The sequence below is a fragment of the Melozone crissalis genome, unplaced genomic scaffold, assembly GCF_028551555.1.
Source record: "Melozone crissalis strain CALT ecotype California unplaced genomic scaffold, PUWL_Pcris_2 ptg000004l_1, whole genome shotgun sequence".
NCBI lineage: Eukaryota > Metazoa > Chordata > Aves > Passeriformes > Passerellidae > Melozone > Melozone crissalis.
Genome location: NW_026535782.1, coordinates 44304998 through 44323631, shown reverse-complemented (window position 1 = coordinate 44323631; position 18634 = coordinate 44304998). Strand labels below are relative to the sequence as shown.

General features: G+C 39.8%; 1 protein-coding gene across 3 annotated transcripts in view; it reads right to left on the bottom strand.

The window, feature by feature from the left end:
• The window catches only part of LARGE1 (LARGE xylosyl- and glucuronyltransferase 1), a 286266-nt gene that overhangs the window by 129172 nt on the left and 138460 nt on the right, over window positions 1-18634 (bottom strand). For all 3 annotated transcript variants that reach the window (XM_054279879.1, XM_054279896.1, XM_054279887.1), the window contains 2 exons: window positions 10915-11198; window positions 4629-4711 (listed from right to left, as the gene is read on the bottom strand). In XM_054279879.1, the coding sequence (XP_054135854.1) occupies window positions 4629-4711; window positions 10915-11198 (367 nt within the window). The remainder of the gene's footprint in view (window positions 1-4628; window positions 4712-10914; window positions 11199-18634) is intronic.

Here is an 18634-nt window from a genome sequence, read left to right as displayed (position 1 = left end):
TTTCATTTGCTTTGTCTTATTCTACTTGTTCTGAGAAAAAAAAAAAAAAAGAGTTCATTATTCTTACAGCATTCTGTAACACAGCTTCATATCCTGTTCTTAAAAATGCTCAGACGTACACTTAACTTAAAGGTTACAAGCAGCTTTCTTAAAGCAGAGAGGCAACTTCATATTAAAAAGCATTTGTCTGGTTGTCTGGTTTTGTTTACATTTCTTCCAAAGCCCCCACACTCCTATGCCACTATTGCTGTAGTGTAAATGGAGAGTTCAGCCAAAGAAGTAAATGTAGTGTCTCCTGTGAAGAAGAGGGACTGACACAGTGGGGAAAAAACCAGAAGGCCACAAAAAACCAACACAGTACTTGCTGGCACAAAAGAGAAGTTAATTGTTTACAGATTGTCAGGCTGACCTAACTGCCAGAAACATGCTATAATTGTGTAAGTTTGTTTTTTATTTTGTTTCCAAATGAAACATAGTGTTAGGCACGTCTTTGAAAAAGGACACATTAAAAACCATTTTAGCTCTTACTCAAGTTAAGACTTACCCGAACTGAGAAATTATCTTTTTAATGTGTAACTAGGATTGTGGGCTGTTTCTGTAGCACTCTAAGGTTTGCAATTTTCAGAAATGGAGTAAAACATTGAAAAAATTACCAATGTAACTTGGACCAATAGCTGCAAAAGATTCAAGGAACATTATCAACCACAGAAAACTGCTTCAATTTTGACAAAGAAATGCAGGTGCTTTTTAGCTTACCACTATAATCACTGTTTCCAAAAGTATTTGCACTTCATTCTGCCTATTTGACCCAATATAATACATTTTTAGTGTTTAGTCTTTTGGTTTGGAACAACTAAAATGAGGCTGCTCTGAGGACATGGTGATATGCTTGTGTTAAACTCAGACAATTTTTTTTTACCCCTGCAATGGCTTTATAAAATCTGTCATAATTGGGAACTGGATGTGCAAGAAAGGAAAGTGGCAAAGTTGCAGAGTAGGACTGAGTATTCATTCTACCAGCCTCCCTCTGTGCAGTGCTGCCAATGCATATTTATCAGACTGCAAGCCCTGCACTATCCCAGCTCTGCTGAGTCTCCTCCTGAGAACAGACTGTCAGTTATGTCAAACTGGGTGTTAAAAGCTGCTGGATTTTGTGGCTGGAGCATACATTTTTGAAAGACAAAACTGGAATCAAGCTCCTTTATCACTGGGAATGAAATATATTTCTGAATTATGGTGTTCTTATGTGGAATCAATCACACTACCCCTTTCCTCTCCTTTTCCCACTCTGGAATCTGAAGATAGATGTGGTTTCTCAAATGGTCTGAACAAGTAGCTTGCCTAAGTCTCATAATATATATGGTATGACTCAAATCTTGGTGTTTTAGGCCTGTGGAGAGCTGAAATGTTCAATATGCACGATTTGCTGTACATTCCTGCAAGAGAGGAGAGACAGCACACTCCATCTACAGAAAATCCTGTAGCTTTTATCCTTAATGACCCAGCACTCCTGCTGCTTTGAGTTTCTATTTAGTACTCTAGCTAAAGTTGGGGGTATAACAAATATGTTAATGCTCCCTGGGATTAGACTGATATGGCCTCCTTTTCTCAGAGCTTTTCTATTAGAGAAGTAGAGATTTCCTATGGAAGTAGGGAATTTAGGTATATAGGTTTGTATCAAAATGCATGCTAAAACATTACTAACCTGTACAGAAATGCCAAATTACTTAAATAATAACCTGTACAGAAATGCCAAAAGAAGGACATGACATCTTCATGAATTCCACATAGATTCAGTGACATCAGTGTCTTACAACAAACACCAACTGAGGTGCAGGAAGACAGGTGAGGACATTAAGTCTGGTTGCTTTGAGGGGTCAGTTGTTTCATCAGTAGATTGAATTCAGGGTGTGTCCAAGGAAAAACAAAATCTCTGTGACAATAAGTTTGGCAGCATGTTTTTTCTGTTCTTGCAAAACTGTTAAAATTGAATGTGGTGATACTGGAAATGAAGGACCAGAAGTCTAACTTAGAGATTAGGATAACAAACTTCTTGTTAAGCAAACTTCTCCATTGGAAGCATAGAGATCTTTCAAACAATGGCTTTTTGGTCAATGCCAGCTAGCATGCACCCCCTGGTGCATATTTAGGGTTAGAAGAAGGGACATCTCCATGCCTGTTCTCACTGACGACCCTCAAGTCAGAGGTAAACTTGATGCTGACATCATGAAGCACTGACTATCTGAACCAACCACTCCCAACTCTCCTAATTCAATCCTCCTAAATGCACTATCATGACCTGTCTTCGTTCTTCATTCCTAAAATTAAACAGATCATACCAACTAAAAGAAGCCTTTCCAATCATCACCATTTCTAAATTGCATAGTGGTCTCCAAAATAACACCATTTGCACATGGCAACCAAAGCAAAGAAACTTAGTTCTAAATCAATATTCAGCCTAATTTGTTGTTTCTTTTTGCTTATTCTGCATCCTTCTACAGAACTGCCATTCCAAAGATAAAGATCCAAGAAAGGAGTGCTACTGAAGCATGGCCATGGAGTCATAGCATCAACTGATGCTTAAGAAGTCTGTGTTTTCTAGAAGATAACAAAGAAATGTCTGTCTCTGTCTCTTTTCTGAGAATATCTTCTCTTTCTAGCAAACAATTTAATACCTAGTGAGAAACCCTAGTTTTAGGCAGGAATGGACTTAGACTTGTCTTTAAGTGTGTTCTGAGCAAACAAGGGAGATAGGTTATCTGGAATGGGCTCAGGTTTCATTAGCTATACTGGACTTTATCTTGACCACCTCTGCTGAGTTCAACGAATCCTTCGACATGAGCAGCAGTGCAGGCCAAAACCAGTATGTTCTTGACAGAGGCAGAATCCATCAGACTTAGAAATACCAATATTAATTATCTTTTTTGTTTAAACATTTTAATTTTTATTATTTAATAATTTAATTACATGACAGTATTGTTTATAAATTTGCTAATTGCTCAGAGAAGTGCCTTAAGTAAAACAGGGACATTTCCTTTAAAGAACAGAGAGAGGTTGTTTAAACCTTTGAGCTGTGAGATGCCTATTATTTACAGAAAATTTGCAAACAGAGAGATTAAAGCCTTCTCAAAATGGATGCAAGTATTAGAATAGACAAACAGGGAGAAACTTACCAATAGGATAACTAGTGTCACCACAAAAATATGATTTTCCATTAAATCCCTTAGAAACAACAAAAAAAAATACAAAACCTCCCCACATCCTTGCAATATAAACCCAGTTTACACTGAACAACTCAAACTTCTAATTGGAAATACATATAGTTTTACCATTTACCAGAATTTTAACGTTTAGTAAAATCCCCCAAAGACAATGACATGGATATTTACTGTATTTTTGCTTTTGTTATGTTTTTTAGCATTGTTCTTCTGGTCCTACCCCCATCTAACATGAACATGCTACTGCTCAAAAGACTTGCAAAGATTGCGCGTTGATAATGGAAGCTGCTCTCCTATTTTGATTAAACAATACTTATGGGGTCTTTTTTCATACTGGACAAGGTGAGCATCTATATTATTTTAGGAAGCTTACCAAAAATGACAAAATGGTGTACTAAAACCATTGTCAGGGAATGACTACTAAGGCTTCCAGCAGGAGACGGGAGGCAAATATAAGGAGCAAAGTGTGGGACTGGAATGCCCCACTCACGACAGACACAAGAAAATATTACCACATGACATGAACAAAAGTAATTCACTCTTGCACAAAATTGTCTTTCAAAAAAAAGCAGCATATTAAAACTACCTCCCTCAATAAGTTGTTTGTACTGTAAGCATATTTTACTAGTCTATTTATCCTGTTTGAATCAAACAGTCTGATCACTTCCCCAATTTTAATCCACTTTTGGCAACATCACAGGAAAGCACTTCTGAGAGAATTTCGAAGCTGGACAATGGATACACACATATGCCCACACAGAGTTTAATGTGAATTCTCTTTTTCCGGAGTTGCTGTCTATTAAGGGAATTGGTTATTTTGTTTTCATTGAACATTTATGCCTCTCAACTTTGGGAGCTAACTGTGCTAACACCAGGCTGCAAAACCTTCTGTGGGACTGTCAGCAGCCAGTCCAAAGCCAGAATAAAGCACCTGAATTTAATGAAATAGTGTATATACTGACTGTAACAGCAGGTTTACTTCAAAAACAAATATCAAAATTGGAATCTGGGACAGTTAAGCAACCAATGTGAATTTATCATCTACACCTGTGCCATAAACTGATACCAGAAATAGGCTAAATGAATACAACACTGTTATTACCATTATCACTATTTTACAGCATTCAGGAGTGTGTAGATGCTTTACAGTGAAGATAGATACAATCCCTATTCCCACAATGCAACAGGAGCAGCAGGTGGATCTCTGATCCCTCTTACTCACTGTAGAAAATCTTCAAGCAGGTGAAATCTATTTGAGAGGATCATGAATTAAATGTTTCATTCCTTAAAAAGAGAAAGGAACCAGGGAAGGGAATCTGACCTTCTTTTGAAGTAACACAGTAAACCTACAAAAAGCTCACGTAGTAATAATCAGATACACAATATACAGGAAAAGAAAGCTTCCTTTACCTGTGAAATAAGACAGACTTGACGAGTGTGACAACATCCCGACTGGCATTGTACCCTGCACAGACAATGGCAACGTGGATAGTCTGTGGGAGAAAAGGAACAAAAAGAACAAAATTAAAGCCTGCTCCTGTGCTCGTCACTTGTTAAGGAGAGCACACACATGACACTGCTGTTGTTCAGTGCTGCAATTGTTAGGGATTTGAGTGGGTGTTTTGCAGCTGTTTGCAACCCACTTGAGGCAGTTTGCTAAAAACATCTTAATTGAGTTATAGCACCATCATCATTCCAAAGTCATTACTACCACTAAATTACATCAGATGTTTGAGTAGAATTCTACTCAAACATTTATTAGCTAAGACATACATGTGCATGTATGTACACACACCCTCCCCAAGTAAGCAGCACACAAAATCCTGAGTGTGCAAACATACAGATATTTTTAATCTCCTGAACTAAAGTTTAAAATTGTGTCTGATAATTAGAAGCAGGTATGATCTCAGAAGTTTTGAATTATTTCTGTCTTATGCACAGCCCCTATGGAGAGGGTGAGCAAGCTCTCATGGATGAACATGACTGTGACTATTGGTCTGCCAGGGCTGGATGCATCCCAGTGATGCGATGGGACACAGGCTGTGACTACCAGCACGGGCTGTTCTGGCAGCATTAATGTGACCCCACAACACAACCCCCACACAACACAACCCCCACAAACACATTCTCTCCATCTCATGACACTGGTAAATTATCACTTATTCTGTGCCTTTTTACCTCCCTTTTAACATGAGGCAGAGGTTCCCTCATCTCTTCAGGAGGAAAGGGAAAATTGAAAAGGCGCTACGAGTCATTATTTAGCAGTAAGTACTAATCTGAAAAATGCTATCACGTTACTCCGCTCTGCTTTTAAAAAGTAGCCATTTCTGCTCCCTAGGGACAAAAAAAATTAATCCTATCAAGTTTTGACTCCAGGTTCTGTGATCTTCTGTTTCTTAGTGGTCACAGAAATGAAGCAGAGTTCACCATGCTGTCAGCACAAAGCAGCCATTGGGGACACAGCTGTGAAACTGCAGGGAAGCCTCATTTGGCTTCCATTTGAAGCTTGGTTAGCTGGTTTCTCACACACACAGCTCTCATTTTCCACAGAATGCCCACTATGCTGAGAACAAATGAGGAATTCTGTCTCCTCACGTAGCCACAGATTCCCAAAGCCTGGCTTGTAACAGAAGCACATTTACACAAGAAGTGCCATGTGTTGGGCACATCTGAAGAGCCCACAGCCCCATCCATTAAGATCCCCTGGTACAAGGCACAACTTGAATCATACAAGTGCCAAGTGGCTGTGCCACAGTGGAACATCCACATGAACATCACAGCTCCCTCCAGCCCTGCTGTGCTTCACAAGCTCAGGCATATTTAAGATCTGATGTTTTAAGAGGACTTGAATTAATAAGACAACTGCCTGTCCAGAGAGGTGTGAGAAAGAATGTACTGTAGTACATTTTGGCAGCCACTCTGTGAGGTATTAGCACTTTATGTTAAAGTCAATGGGAGCCGAGCACACTCAACACTTGGCAAAAATTGATTGTGTTCCTCTCTTGTGATAAGAGGGGAGAACAGAGACTGCTTATTAATGACTTTTATTACAGCAGGAGTCTGTAATGTACTCATTGGCATAGGTTGCTGTGGGTGCACTGATTCCTGATCCTACACGAACTGCCTCCTCTCATTGTCACCTGGTCTCCCTCCCAGGCTTCTGGAAGATCTAAAATCCTTCCCGATCTAAAATCCTTCCCCTCAGTGCCAATTAAAATCAAATTAACTGAGAACAGTTTCACCCTTGCTTTAAACATTTCACCTGAAGGCACTAGACCAGAAACAAACATTTTAGGGGTTTCCACAGAATAGCACTGTCATATACAGTCAACATTGTTTTATACCACCTACACTTGCCAGAAAAGCTCTCCTCAAAGCCACTCTCTCTACCTTACAACTTCCCTCCAAATCAGAATTTATTGTGTCAAGTTCTTGCCCACATCTGTTCTCCTTTTACTAAATCAGTTTGTTTCAGAATTGAAAGCATGCATTCCTTGCTGTCTTCTAGTAGCTGCTGTTGCCTTGGATGCTGCTTCAGCCAGGACACAATGAGAGCAGCACTTACTACGTTTCTGAATGCTCTCTTCCAGCACAGAGACACAGGCATCCATGTACCTTCTGCTCAGCCTCTCTGTGGTGTTTGATATTACATATCACTTCTATTCCTGCCTGCAATCAGTTAAACAACAGAGCAATAATACTCAAAGAGAACAGAAATCAAAACCTTTTCTGTCCAAATTTTTTTCCTGCAGCATGCTTCAAGGCTCAGTCTATTCCTCTCCTTTCCTTGATCAACCTTCCTCTCTCTTGTTGTTTAACTGTTAAACAAAGTCAGTGGAAAAACAGATAAGCCAAATGAAGTTATCAGCCGGAACTACCTGCAGATGTTTGCATCCCAAGGGGAAAAACATTATTTCCAGTTTTCTCCACTCTTGTTCCAAATGCATGTTTGGATTGAGAGCAGCTGGCTGTACCCAGATTCTGGCAAGATATGGCTGTAATAAGCACTTGAAAGAACTTGCACCCTCCTGAGCATACTACTGTAAGCATCACCTCTCAGATTTTGAAAACTGACACTTCTCCCAAACTCCTTTTATCCATCAGCAGATGGCTGGAAGAGTGTATCCCCCATCCCACCAGAATTGGCCACTGTGATTCACACAACCTCCAGACCCAATGACTGCAGCTAACACCACAGACTAAAGCCACATGACCAAAGAATGCTCCAACTTCCACTGCAAGTGTCAGCCTGCCTGTTTGGCTCGACATGTCGCACCAAACTTCTTACACAAGGCTCTGCATGTTACACTTGCCCCTTTACTGCTGGCATTCCATGGCAGTTTTAGATAACACTAGTTACACTCTAGCCTGGATATTTCAAAATCGCTGCAGGACCAAACTGAGCATTCAAAGTGTCCACCTTCCTAATCCTCTCTTCAAAGTGTGGATGTGCTCACCATTTGCTGCAGCAGTTTGGACTCAGGTCATTCACTGGAGATGCTTTTGGATAATGTAACTCTGTAACTGCAGCAACAAAAGAAATGATGATACGCCTGACGATACAGAGTCAATGAATTCTTCTTCTGTTTATACACAGAGATATGAAGAGGTAATCAAAACACTGTGGAAGTGCATCACAACATTCTCCCTACAGGCTGAGGATCAGGGACACCAACTGAACTATTTTTAATTGTAAATAGTTTAGGAAGCACTCAGGTGTAGGTGCTTCAAGGTACTTAAGGCAGCTAAGCTTCTTTAGGAAAGGGAGTTTAAGTCATACCAAGGTATATGCTAATGTAGCTCAAAACTCTTACCTCAGCCACTACACACCAGGAAAAGCCTGCCTCTAAATGCAGTATTTCATGTTCTGGCATAATATTAATGTGAAGAAAATATACAAAACCCAGTTCTTCTACATGAAGAACTGGGCCCTAGATCCATACTGATGAGGAGTATACAGTGCCTAGATAAGCACGCATAACTATTTTTTCTCCTTGGGCTACTTTTTGGAATGTTAAAATAATGAGTTTAAAAAACCTGTATTAGTCCTTATAGTTAAAAATAATCTTTGGTAAGACATTTCATACCTCAGTAATTTTCCAGTAGACTTTCCATTGTAGATATTTAATCCTTCATAAATAACTGTTGAATGTGATTAAGAGATATTACAAGTATGTTACAAAATACTTGTGTTTGTTTCCAGGGTTTTTTTTCCCCAGTGGCAGATAAAATCTGCTTTACATGTGTTACACTGCTGATGTTGGTGAGGATCTGTTTTTGATGGCTGTGGAGCACTACACACTTAACCCTACTGAACAATACTGTGGAGAACAGGAACAATACAAATATGCCTCTAAAATGCTTCAAATGTTAAGTATCTTGCTAAGCCACTAAATGCTATACTGCTAATTATCAATTTCCTAATATATAGTATCTTTCAAAAATATTTATAAATACGCAATTCAAGTAAATGCTCAGTTTAGGGAGGCACAAGATGGAAAGATAGTGGGATAACACTGTAAGAAAAAGGCATAAAATTTTGTTAACTTCCAATGGCATTATGCTCTCCTTCTGAAGCCTGCTGTTACTTCTGACATCTGTGTAAGGACTATGCTTACTCATATTTCCAAGGTTTGTGTTCAAATGGTCTACTCCTGGGAAGGCATAATGGGCATCTGCTCGCACAAGGGAGGAGCCCCTTGTTTGGGTGTCTGATATTTTTCTTGCAGTATAATGCTGGTCCATTTTAAAGTATCAGAAGAGCTCTCCTGTGATGCAAGAGTAGAAGGCTGTGGCTGGAATGCAACAAACCCACAGCTATCTGATATAGATCACAATTAACATCACATAGATGATGCTTTATCAGAGATTTAATGTTCATTCATTGTAACTGCATTTTCAAATGTTTTAATCACCATTAAAGACCTTCCCAAATTAGATTGTGAAATGTTATCACCAGTAAATCTCTAAGCACAGACTCAATGAAATGAACAATCCATTCCTGGCACTCTTAGTCTCCACCAGAGCAAGAGTCTTCTTCCTAAGAACCCTTGTTTCTCACTACCCAATTTGTCAACTCTTGCTGTGATATATTCCAGAGTCAGAAGCTAAAAACCCCTTTGTTCACACATCTGAAACACAGAAAAGAACCAGAGAAGGAAAGGCATCAAGATGCCCCTCACACAAACAAGACAAGAATCTACATTAACAGGATAAATGATGAGACCCTTGGCAAATCTGGCAATAGGGAAGTTTCATTTTCACTTCCATTGCTGTAACTGAGTTACTGACTGAATTCCTTAAGAGAAGAGTAAGAAGTTGAGATCAAAATAGCATGCAGTGAAATAGGGGGATGGCAAATAATGTGAGATTTCGTATTTTATACAAGCATTGCCTCCAGCAGTGCTAAACCCCACTGAGCAAGCAAACTCATTGGCAAAACACATTACAAACTTTAAGGCCACTTAAACTATCCCTACTTTAAGCTAGTGTTTTTGTGTCCTAGATTGGTTGGTACATTGAACAACCAAGAACTGAGATTTGGCTCATCACTCCTTAATATAATAATAATAAGGGAAAAGTGAGGTTTGCTGATTGCCTGATTAAAAGAAATGCCAAAAATCTCACACTGAGGAAAATCAGGCCCTCATTATGTGGAGGAGGGAAAATGAAAAACAAAAACCTCCTCTTCCCTCTCCTTACAATAACATTGTTTCCTTTTTTCTACCTTGTTGGACAAAGATATCCAACTGGAAAGCAGCAGTTCATTTTCAAACTGTGTTTGATATTTTCTCATTGAACAGAATTTATATTAAGAGATAGTTAGGATTTCTTTTTCCTTTTGCACCAATTTTCTTTCAACTTTTATCTTCCAAGTGGCAGCAAGCAAGATAGAAGGTGATATGGTATTACCCTCTTTGTAGAAATAAATGGAGGAAGTTATTTTTGATAACTTTATCAGCTGAGATTGGCACAAGGCCTTTAAGCGAGACTTTCTGTTTTGGATCTATTCATATTTGGACCTGTCATCATTCAGACATCTCACAACTAAGTATCTGGATGACATCCACAGAAGTACTGACATAAAATGGCGAAAACCAAACCAACCACACCAAAACGGTCTCAGAAGCAGATTGCCTGTTCCTGCAGCCAAGCACACTGCTAGTGCACGGCTCACACAAAGCATCTGCTCCCACAGCAACATCCAGATACACTCCTCAAAGTGAGTCAAAAGCACAGGCTGGCTCCATGAACCACCATTTAATTAATCATGAATCCTGAACTGTTTCAATATAGGCACAGAAACAAAGAAATAAGGCTTTTCTAAGCACTCTGGAGTAATTATTATTTAAAATACACAGGGTCAGTTCGCCACAGGTCTTTATCTGCAGAGCTGCAGTGAAGTCAGCTAGAAGCAAGGCTTTGATTTTTATATCAGGTTTGGGGACACAGGAATGAAAAAGACAAAACGCTGTGATGAAATAAAAACTCAGAAGATATTCTGATGACAAATGCATTAAAGGCTTTTTTAAAAAGAATAATAAAAAATTATCCAAAAAGTTGCACGCACGCACCACCTTTAAGACGCTGGTTTTGGAGGAAAATGTTTCAGGGGAAGGAAACGGGGATCTGCAATGTCCTTAAGGGACCACATCTACCAAGCTTTGCTTCTAGCACGTTCCTTTGGCATATTTACCTCACACTTCTCCACCACAGGCTGCTGGCCGCACTCGGAGCTGTTCCCCGCCACAATGCCAGCCCGCAGGCTCTCGCTGTCGCCCGTGCCCTCCTCCATGGAGTAGGTTTTGGAGTGGTTGGCGCGGCGGTGCGCGGGGCCCCGGGCCTGGGCCAGGCTGAGCTGCTTGCGCAGCGCGCGGTTCTCCTCCTCCACCTCTCGCACGCGCACCTCCAGGCTCGACGCCGTGTACCGAGGGCTGTGCGGCTGCGACTCCAGCGGGGACAGCGACACCGGCTTCCCATCTGCACCGCAAGGAAACAGAGCACTTCTGTCAGAACACACCAGCTGCATCCTCCTCTAACGTTGGTGTTGTGAGGCAGAGATGCGCTTCACATACAGCCATGTTTTATGCAGACTTGGCACTCCCAAGCCATGCTTAAGTGCACGGTAAACTTGGACAAATGCTGAATTCTACGAGCTACAGGTCCTAGTAATTTTCGAATCACACCAAAAGATAAGCATGTGTTTCTTTGTTCTCATAGGGCTGCCTGCCAGTCTCTAGTCTGGGAAGACAGTCAAGAACATTAGGATTTAATTCAAAGGCAATTAATATACAGTTAAATATATTTTACAAATGTATGCAAGATTAAATAATTTTGCTATTCCCACTTCCTCCGCAGTCAAATGACAGCATTTTGGCAACCATTTTGTGCCAAACAGTAGCCCCAGCTGATTCACATGTGTGGAACAGATGGGTTTTATTCAGCAACATAGTATTATGTGTTGCTGAAAAGTAAGAGGTTCAAGGCAGAAATGTTCAATACACATGTGGGCCAAATTCTGGGAAGTATTCTGGCTTAAAAAGACTCACTGGAATTTAAAAAAAAAATAAAAAGGTTCAATTCAACACTTCAAGTAAAGTGTCTCAAAAATGTTTAATGAAAATCAAATTGAAGCAAAGCAAAAGACAGTGAGAGTTATCCACAGTGTCACAATTAGCAAGAAATTCCTTTGCAGTGATGATATATGAGTATCTTACACTAAAGTATTTCTCTGATGTAACTTTCTACTTGTATGTATTAAATTACAAAATTATAGAACTCTAAGGTTGAAAAAATCTCTAAGGTCATTAAGTCAAACTGCTAATCCAGCACCAACATGTTCACCATTAAACCGCGTCCATATCCACATCCACATTTTTTGAACACTTCCAGGGATTGTGCTTTTACCATTTGCCTGAACAGCCCATTCCAATGCCTGACCATTAGGTCATTTTTTCAGAATATTCAACAAAATCTTCTGTGGCACAACTTGAAATCATTTCATCTCATCCTGCCACTTGTTGCCTGTAAGAAGAGGACAACCCTCACCTGGCTACACTCTCATTTAAGGCAGTTTTAGAGAGCAATAAGGTCTCCCCTGAGCCTCCATTTCTCCAGGGTAAGCCCCTCTAGTTCCCTCAGTTTCTCCTCATGGGACTTGTCCTCCAGACCCTTCCCCAGCTGCACAGCTCTTCTCTGGATATGCTCCAGCACCTCAATACCCAGAACTGAAAGCAGGATTCAAGGTGTAACCTCATCAGTGCCAAGTACAGGGACACGATTGCTATTTAATGATTTTTCCAGCGCATACAGTCTCATTGGTTTTATCAAACAAGCAACAGCCTGAGTGGTGTATAAAATGGAAACCATGCAGTTATTGTTTATAAATTCTCCCTAAAAAGTATATTTTTCACCTACCGACTCAAAACTATCTCCCTACTACAAAGACCTGTTCATTGCTTGTTCTTTTTCATTGTTTCACATTAACATGAATGATGAGCAGTCCTCTGAATTGACTTCATGAAAAAAAACTGGTATGGAAATCAAATCCTCAATTCTAATTCACATTGTTGAGTTACAGAGGTATACACACTTCCTGTTATGTATATAAATCATTATCTTGATTTTCATCATCATCGGGATAGAATATCTTGCATTTCTCGCAGGCTATCTTCTACAAAAGTGTTGGAATTTATTAATTTATCATTAGCAACAGTTATGGATAAATCTGAGACTGAAAAACGTCTCAAGACAAATTCTGGAGTTTGGCCACTGACATGTTGAAACTTGAATGCTCCAGCAAACAGTTAATTCAAAATTTAATGAGATATTTGATAAGTCTGAAAATAATGGGTGCATCAACAGAGAAATGTCAACATAAAGGACAGAGCCATGCTACAATTAGACATGCAATAGAATACTGAGTTATCTTTCTCCAGCAAGCTTGGAGGGCCTGGAACTGAAATTGTGTTATTTCTCAGCTGCTGATACTCAAATTAAGGAAACTAAGGCTCATTTGGTTGTGATTCTATTGCATCCCCATTACTGGACAGCAAGAGTGTATTCTGTAGACACTCTCAGATAAAAAGAAAAACAGCACCTTTTCTCACCCAAAGAACAACCAACCTGTGTTATCATCAGATACACAATTACACTGCAAATCTAGCCAGCCAAGGACTTCACTGGCTATCTTAACTGCTCACGTGGTGAACATCCAGCCAACACAGATATTAACTCATTGCTTCCTGCCTTTGTCACTGAATTCTGCTAGCTTCAAATAATTACCAGAAAAGGCAGCAAGGTATGGAAGTGAATCTCAGAACAACATTCATCAACATTTCAAAATATGGAAAAAAATTAAATATATATTTACCTATTCTACAGACATAAATCATTAGATCATAAATGCTGCTTTTCTAAAATTAAAACTTTTAAAATTTTTCTTATCTTTTAGAAAAGGATATCATTTTGTACATCTGAACAATTGCAGATATAGTGATCAGAAAAGTTCAACTGTTTCTACACAGTATTTAGAAGAAATAGCATAGTCTGAGAAAGGGACTGAAAGAAAATATCACCTTGCTGCCTCAGACTGAAGTTGCAGCAGCTATGAGACCAGTCCAGTGTTTATGCAGCCTTGGCTTTAAGTGCCAGCAACTCCACTACTGTTCTCTCAGTAGCAAATATTTCTGCTGGTATGTAAAAGGAGTAAGGAAATCCTCTCAGGAATTAGCTAGCTAGACTCTTCATCTGAAATGTACAACTAGTTGAAATGCACTGATTTACTACATAAATTATCTGTGTTTTATTACAAGTTGCTAAGTCCAAGATATTTTCTGAAATTATCTCTTCTGAGTTCGTACAGCTGGACAAGTCATGTTTTGTTATTAATACTGCTCACTGTTCTCAGGTGTATCATGTACTAGGTATATTTTCACATCCTAGCTCTCTGCTGCAAATGACAACATGACAATTCCAGGACCCATGTGAAATAAAATTATAAAACCAAAAGTGAACAGAGTTTGATCTTAATACTCAGAAATAAAGTAATATTTTTAATAAATTCAGAGATTGCATAACTCATAATTTTTGCACATCTGAGGCTGGCAAGGCTGGTGGCAAGATACTATTTGATTTAGTTCTGTGTGTTTCATCTCATCTCTGAAGAAGGAGTAAGTGGATTAATGTTAGGGACCACTGACGTTTGTGTGTGTTGCTTGGTAGAAGAGTTAAACTGATAGCACTGCACTTCAATTTTATAGTTTTTAGTAACTGGCAGAATGCTCTGAGCTGATGTCTAGGCACTTTTTATCTAATCTAAATCAAAATAAAATAACATAACGAAAACATAACAAAACATAACAAAACATAACGAGGTCTGTGTGACTTGGGACTGAAGATGTCCTAGGGAGCGCTACAAGGAACATTACTGCGCTCTGAAGCAAGTAGTGTACTTTTCAATGGTGTAATAAATAATAATACAGCTATGATTTTTATTATTCGTTTGGGGTTATTGCTCTATTTTTGAACTTTGGCAGTTTTAGTTTTCAACTTTAGGTTTTTTTTTTTTCTGTGTCAAGCCTTTTACTTCAGACTTGTGCTAATGCAACAGTACCTACAAAGACCTGCAAAATTCCACTGTCAACAAAACAAACCCAAACACAAAGTGAATAATTATTTCATGGTTGACAGCAGTCAATGACTTATTCTCACACTAGGTCCAACAATTCAGAAAACTTGACAATACGTAAGTTCTGAATTCTATGGATTATTGAATCTTTCTACATATAGAAAATCACTTGAATTTAAGGTAACAGATTTCATTTAATACTAGCTTAAGCAGAATGCCTAGGACACTGGACAAAATAAAGCAATCAGAAAGCAATCCAGCAAAAGTAATTTGAAAGGAGAAGGACTGAACTGGTGGCATTTTCTTTCTTACATAGAGAACTTAAAGGACAGGCATTAAAGCCAAGTTCCTTGTTTTGTAGTTACCAGACTTGGGAGAGGTGATAGTTCTGAAAAGGACCCAGCGGCATTGGAAAGTCGCCAAGGAAAGAGGCACAGAGAAAAAATAACATTTATCCAAGGGTTACCTGGGTAATAGAGAAAGAAGCAGAGTGTAGAAAAGTAAAATTTTCTCTGATTCAGAGAAGAAAAATGCAGAAGCAGGGATCCCAAGTTTTCCAGACAACCCTGATCTGAACTAAAATGCTTACAATTGTGTTAGGAACTGAGGCCCATAAAATTATGGAGCATGTTTTGGGAGGGTTTTTAAAAACTTTTTACAGTTTGTTTGTTAGAAGGCACAAATTACGTGTGTTTTGACATCTTGACAAGGTCTAGAGGTTTCTATATGTTTCAGCCATTACTCATCCTCTGCCTAGTGGCATGCAATGCCTTTAAAACAAACTAATGGCACTGAACTCTAGGCTGCTCCTTAGGTAAGAGGAAGATGCTGCCCAGAGACAGTGCTTCAGTCTGACTATAGATACAAGATATGCTTCTATTTCACATTTGTCAACATTTGAAAATTCACATTATCTCTGCCCACTCTGAAGCGTAAGAATTTTAACCAAAAGCCAATATTTTGCAAAAAGAAATGGGATAGCAGGCAATCACGCTCATTACTCTCCCCCTGATAAGGGCTCAAAATCATTTCAAGTTCATTGCACCATTATTTTTTCCCACATCAAGACCATTGTGGAGAACTCCATGGACTCTAATGTAAAAAAAAAAGGCTACAGAGACATAAAAGCCTAGTGTAAGCAGATAAACTATCCTTTCTATTCTGGAATTCTAGCTCAGCTTTAATCACCCAACATCTTAGTACTCCATGCACTGCTGCTCAGCTGGCTGCTCTGGTAGGTCCTGGCTATCTGGGCAGCTATGAATGAAGTTCTTTCTGCTGACACTTTGGTACTTTAGATTTGTGCCTCCATGAGTAGGTGCTAAGGCATCCCAAAGTACCTATTCTCACACTTACCAATTTCTTTTCTCCAACAACTTTTTGTGAAACACTGCAGTGTGATCTCAACTGGACGCAGAAAACCTTGCCTGAACAACCATTTTAACAGGGAAACATAGTCCAAGCAATTTACTTCAGGTCTGTAAGCACAGAACATCTTCATCCTAACATGATATGAGCCAATGAAAAGCTCCTGCTTTTCACGTGTCAGAGGCAGAAACTTGTAACACTGAAAGATGTCACAGTAAGTGCTCTGAAGGCTGATGTCCACTTGACAGATCACAAGAAGTAACAAGAAGCCTTTTCATACAGTCCAAACAAGTTCCCTCAGCTCCAACAAAAGAACTTCTCCCCATCACTATTAAGTCCTTCTCAGGATGTGGCATGGACAACACGTGTTAAGTTACCTGTTATTAGTTAGGAGAGGTTGTTTGCACTGGAGATGCCAATCAACCATCAGGCTTGGACTCAGTCAATACTAATTGCACTTAAGAACTTCAGCAATTCTTTAAGTACTAAAGTTGTGTTCAATTCCACTGCTGTTAAGGGTACTTAAGAACACATTAACATGCTTTATTGAACCCAAACCTGAACCAGTCAATTCCACTGAAGGTTAGGCTTACTTAAAGAATCACGTTATTGCCTGCTATTCATATAAAGGGAAATGACTTTCTGAGTGTCCTTTCCTTGAACAAAATAGCCCTCTACAAGCAGTGGATTAAGAAATTAAACATATCATACAAAAAAACCTTCACCCACGGAACACCAGACTTGCCAAGTGCATTGACTTTGCTTGGCCAGTTTTGGCAGCAGAGGGGCTCCAGGGGCAGCCTGTGTGTGAAGCTCCTGGAAGCCTTCCCCATGTCCTGGAGAGCCAATGCTGGATGGCTCCAACATGGGCCTGCTGCTGGTCAAGGCTGAGCCCATCACAAGCAGTGGTTGCCTAAGGGCTGACCACAAAGAAGGGGTAAGAAGTCACTACGCAGAAGCAATTGTAGCCAGAGGAGGGGAGTGAGAATACAGGACAGGAACAACTTTGCAGGTACCAAGGTGAGTGCAGAAGGAGGTGCTCTAGGTACAGAGCTAAGATTTCCCTGCAGCTGTGGGAAGATCGTGGTGAGGCTGATGTGCCACTGCACTCCATGGAGGCCCACTGGAGGACCATATGCCAGAGCAAGTGGATGCCCAAGGGAGGCTGTAACCCTGTGGGGAAGCCCACCCTGCAGCACGCTTGCTGGTGGGACTTGTGACCTGTGTCGGGGTGTCACCCTGGAGCAGTGGGTTCCTGAAGGACTGTATCCCATGGGAGAGACCCATGCTGCAGCAATTTATGAACAACTGCAGCCTATGGTACGACTCTCTTGGAAGAACTTTGTGGAGGGCTATCTCCCATGGGAGGGACTCCACATTGAAGTAGGGGAACAGTGTGAGGAGAAAGGAGATCACATGTGATGAACTGAGCGCAAGCCTCGTTCCCTGTTTTCCTGCACCATTACAAGAAAAAAGGGAGAGAAAATCAGGAGTAAATTTAATTTGGGAAGAAGATGGAAAATAAAGTGGGCTTTTTAGATTAAGTTTTATTTCTCACTACCCTATTCTCATTTGATTGGTAATAAATAAAATTAATTTTCCTGAGTTGAGCTCTGTTTTGCCTGTGACAGTAATTGGTGACTAACCTCCTTCTGTTCTTGTCTTGACCTATGAACTCTTCATTATATTTTCTCTCCCTGTGAAGCTGAAGAGGGAAAATGACAGTGCAGCTTTGGTAGTTGGTGTCCAGCCAGGTTCAAGCATCCACTGAAGGCAAACACTTACAAATTTGGAAATGTGAGAATGATGGTCTCCTGTTCAATCTTTGCGGTCATTCCCTTGTGTTTGCTGACAGGATCCTGCATGATCACCACTTTATTTCCAAAGAATATCAGCATCATTGTGTGCAGAGGATGGATGGTGATCATAGCTATTTAACAGGTTGTTTCAGCTCATCATTCTGTTTGTGACCACGCGTACCTATCCTGTTATGAAAAAAAGACTTATTTATTCCCTCACTGGCCTATGATGCTCATTACTATCCATCTTAGCACAGCACAGGGATCAGTGATGTCTTTTAAAAAGTTTTTTAAAGAAAGGTGGTACTGTCAGTCCCTCTTTTACAGTCAAGCAAGAAGCTGTGGAGTCCTTAACACTCACAGAAAATACCATTTTCGGATGCACACCTGAGATGGGTCTGATACAGTTTTTCAACAAATAATCACCTTTTCTGCATTCCAATTTTTCAGAGGACAGCTACATATACAACAGTTATAAGCTTAACATTTCTGTAATGCAGGAGTCTGCAAGTTGGAAATCCAGGAAATGTGGGGAAAAGTACTTAGCAGCCACTTGCAATATCATTGTTTTACGAACACCATGTAATGAACTCGGTGGTAGAGACAGAAACAATTCCTCA